This window comes from Phaseolus vulgaris, chromosome 11, assembly GCF_000499845.2.
Source record: "Phaseolus vulgaris cultivar G19833 chromosome 11, P. vulgaris v2.0, whole genome shotgun sequence".
NCBI classification, from domain to species: Eukaryota; Viridiplantae; Streptophyta; class Magnoliopsida; order Fabales; family Fabaceae; genus Phaseolus; species Phaseolus vulgaris.
Window position 1 is genome coordinate 48,979,233 of NC_023749.2, and position 3,884 is coordinate 48,983,116.

The 3,884-nt window shown below is 25.1% G+C and overlaps 1 protein-coding gene across 1 annotated transcript; it reads right to left on the reverse strand.

Annotated features, from left to right (window-relative positions):
• Positions 1–952: 952 nt before the first annotated feature.
• On the reverse strand, positions 953–2,110 carry LOC137809298 (LOB domain-containing protein 9-like). Its single transcript, XM_068610432.1, has 3 exons — positions 1,739–2,110; positions 1,125–1,165; positions 953–1,037 (listed from the first exon to the last, which is right to left on the reverse strand). Exons 1-3 carry the CDS (start codon positions 2,108–2,110, stop codon positions 953–955), a joined length of 498 nt encoding a protein of 165 aa, XP_068466533.1.
• Between the last annotated feature and the right edge of the window lie 1,774 nt (positions 2,111–3,884).

A 3,884-nucleotide genomic window follows, 5' to 3' on the forward strand; every position in this document is an offset into this window, starting at 1 on the left:
ATTTGAATTTGAAATAAATTCATTTAAATAGATTAAAAATAATATAAATTTAAATAATTATGAATTGAATTTCACAATTTATATTTTTTACCCCACCCTTAAATGATATTATCCCCAAATTGTTGAGTGTTTTGTGGTGTAACTACAAAATCTACATTGTAGAGATTGTCATAGAATTCCACCACATGTTTATGAATGTCCTAATATGTAATTAGCCAATAGTCTTTGTCAACAAACTTGGTTATAGAAACAAAAAGCAAAAACTAATTTAGATTTGGCCACAGAACTTACTGTTACAATCACACTGCATATACCACATAAGATTATCTCTTTCTTTCAAGTTTTTCGAAATCTGATTGTGGGGATTCTATATCACTATTTTTATTGTCACCTATAAAAATATTATTGAAATTTTGTAAAATATAAAAACTATTGATTAAAATTTAAGTGTAATAATTATAAAAAAATATTCTTTTTTAATATAATAGAGTTATTAAAAACAAAGTAGACTTATATTTATGATGATAAAATTTAACGTAAATAACGTATGGATAAAACGTAAACATTAATTGAAATTGAATTAATTCATTATACTTATAAATGCCAAGTGTGATAGAGGAACAAAATATACATTCAATAATGGTAAATGTTTTGTGTAATGTCATATTGGCATTTATTAACAATAGTTACTATAGCATCACACAAAATATTCCATTCTTATATTTATACAACAAACAACATTTTTTGCTTTTAATTTGCATATGAAAACTTGAATTATTGTATATTTCTTATGTAGGATTATTTGGTATTTAGATAAAGTTAATGATGGTAAAATAATTATTACAAGGTAGATCATGAAAACTTGAATTACTTTATAATCAGAATATGACAAAAGTACATTTATTAAAGATAAACTTTCATGAACAATAGTTACTAGCATCACATTTTAAAATCAGTGTTTTCTTTTCCCATTCTTTCTCTTAACCTCAGCATCTTTCTCCTCAGCAGCACCCTCTTTCTCCTGAGATGCAACAGTACTGCATAATTTGAAAACATATATATTATAAATTAAGATTAAAATAACCCAAAGAAAATAAAAATCTCACAACATAATAAAACAATACCTTGATTGTGCTGGGTTAGAAGAGCTAGCAACAAGATTATCCTACATGAGATGCAGAGAAGGAGGTTGAGGTTGAGTAGAAATCAATATTTAATAACAAAATCATTAAAAATAAATAAATATCAATCTTATCATCAAAGTTAAAAATAAAAAATAAAGTTTCTTTTATACTCTAGTAAAAAGTAACTATTTTTACAACTGTGAAATGAAATTGAGTTTTTTTTATCCGCAAAAATAAAATAAGACACTTCAGAGATGTTCCAACCCTTATATAGAAAGTGGTCAAGACCAATCTGTTCAACACCTGACCTACATACAAACTTCAAACTCTACAAACCACCAAACCAAACTTCAGAATTGAAAAAAAAAGGTAGGTCACATCAAACGAATGAAACCGATATCTTAATCCTTATACAAAAAGACGTTTCAGGAATATCCTAACTCTTATACAAAAAGTGGTCAAGACCAATCCAACACCTGACCTAAATACAAACTTCAGACTCTATAAATCACAAAACCAAACCTCAAAATTGAAAAGAAAAGATAAGTCAAATCAAACGAATACAAATGAAACTGGTATCAAGATATCATTAATTATTAAAGAAGAACTCTTACCTGAACTGTGGTTGCAATTTGTGGAGTTGCTTGATGTGAGCAATGAGCAAGCATGGCGTTTACAAGTTTTAACTCTCTTCCAACAGATTTGATGTGACTGCTGAGAGTAAGAATATGACCTAGGGCACCATGAATGGGATCATTGGCCCACATTTGAGCCTCCCTTAGAATGGAATTAGCCATAACTTGTCTTTGAGAGGGTTCAGCACCACGCATCAATCTCAGCAAATTGGCCATACCAAAAAACTTGCTAGCACTCTCAATCTCTCTTAACCTATTAATGGGAAAATACTGACCAAATTCACAGCTAAGATCGTGACGTTTATGTTGATACCTACACAACCCACATGGAACATTTCTTTGTTCACTCATTGTTTTCTTTTGCAGACAAATGCAGATGCTTATGCTGATAAATATGAATATGAATCAATGCTTTCTGCTAAGCTTTCTGAATGATTGTGAATACAAAACCTCAAACACACCCAATTTATAGAAAGGAAGAAGGTGTTTTGGTTCTATCATTTTGGTCAAACCCCATTTATTATTTTTTATATCACTACAACAAAATTATTAAATATCAACTAATTTAAAAATAAAAATTAATTGTATTATTAGGTTAACATTATTATATCTAAAGTAGTTTTTATTATTTTACAGATAATCATTTTATTGATATAATAGACTTTCATCTAGTATGTTCTTAGAGTTCTTCGTATAGTCTAGTTTTTGTTAACACATGAGTTTTGGTCTAGTCCTCTCATATTTTTGTATTTTATTTCTTTTTTTTAATAGTAATACTTTTTTCATGTGATGGTAGATAATGGTTGTTACTTGAGGTGTCAGCATAGTTGAAATGTCAAGTTGAACAGTGATATCTAACATGAAAGTTTTTATAAAAAAAGTAGTTTTTATTATCAAAAAAAATTATAAAATAGTTTTTGAATTGGTATTTAATATTAACTATCAAAGTTTTAATTATTTATTACTTTATATTTAAAATTAACTTTTAATTAAATTAATGATTAATTTATATGAAGTTATTGAATAAAATATTGTACAAGGAACAAAGATGAATTATTTAGTTTGATGATTTTGAGATTTTGGTCAAACCGTATTTATTATTTTTGAGAATTTATTAAATAAAATACTATATGCATCCCACGTTACAAAATACAAAGACTTTTTTTCAATGCTGTACATTTATTTAATTATTTAAATAATTTTCTTGCAAAGATAGTTAAATGTTTACGATCTTGGAATTCACAAATTATTATTTGAAAATATCAACATTTGTTCAGTTAGAGTCTATGTTTTCTTAAAAAGTATGCAAAAACGTCTTTGCATAACTGAAATCTTAATCTCTTTATCGGTAGATGAGTTATAAAAAAATTATATTGAGTAAAAATAATAAGATATATAAATAAAAGAATCATTATAAGAAAATCTTTAAATAGTAATCAAAATTTAGAGAAAGAAAACAATTAGTCACTATATTAACTAAATTAAATATTATTTTAGAGATTAAAATTTTTTGGTATCTAAAAATTTTTCTATTATTAATAAATAATTTTTAAATTGGTATCAAAATTAACTACCTAAGTTTTAGTGACTAATATTTTAGATTATAAATTAGTCTCTAATAGTCTAATAAAGACTAATTTAGAACATCAAGAATTAACTAAAATTTTGGTAGTTAATGGTTCGATACCAATATAAAAACTATTCTATACATTTTTATTAGTAATAGAAACTATTTTAAATACTAATACTCTTTTTAGTTTATAAAGTGATTTCTAATTTAATCAAATAATAACTAATTATTTTAGTTTTTAAAATTAATTTTTATTTTTTTTTCTTGTAAGAAACCTATAAATCTATTGTTTTAATGTTTTGGTTTGAATTGTCAATGTAAGAAAATCATGAAATAAAAATTAATTAGTTGCTATAGTGACTAAATTAGATACCATTTTAGAAACTAAATTTTTTTTTTGGTTTCTAAATTAGTTAAATGGTTTCTAAATTGGTAGCTAATTATCTACTAAAGTTTTTGCTAATAAATTTAGAATTGAACGAGAAGTAGGTGAATAATTCTAAATTTTGTGAACTTTTGTATTAAATTTTTTTCTTAAAGGAAACGTGTCTCATT

Coding starts and splice junctions, on each gene's coding strand:
- LOC137809298 (XM_068610432.1), bottom strand. CDS start 2,110: ATGAGTGAACAAAGAAATGTTCCATGTGGGTTGTGTAGGTATCAACAT. Junction 1,166..1,738: donor AAATTGCAACCACAGTTCAG/GTAAGAGTTCTT, acceptor CATCTCATGTAG/GATAATCTTGTTGCTAGCTC. Junction 1,038..1,124: donor TCTAACCCAGCACAATCAAG/GTATTGTTTTAT, acceptor CAAATTATGCAG/TACTGTTGCATCTCAGGAGA.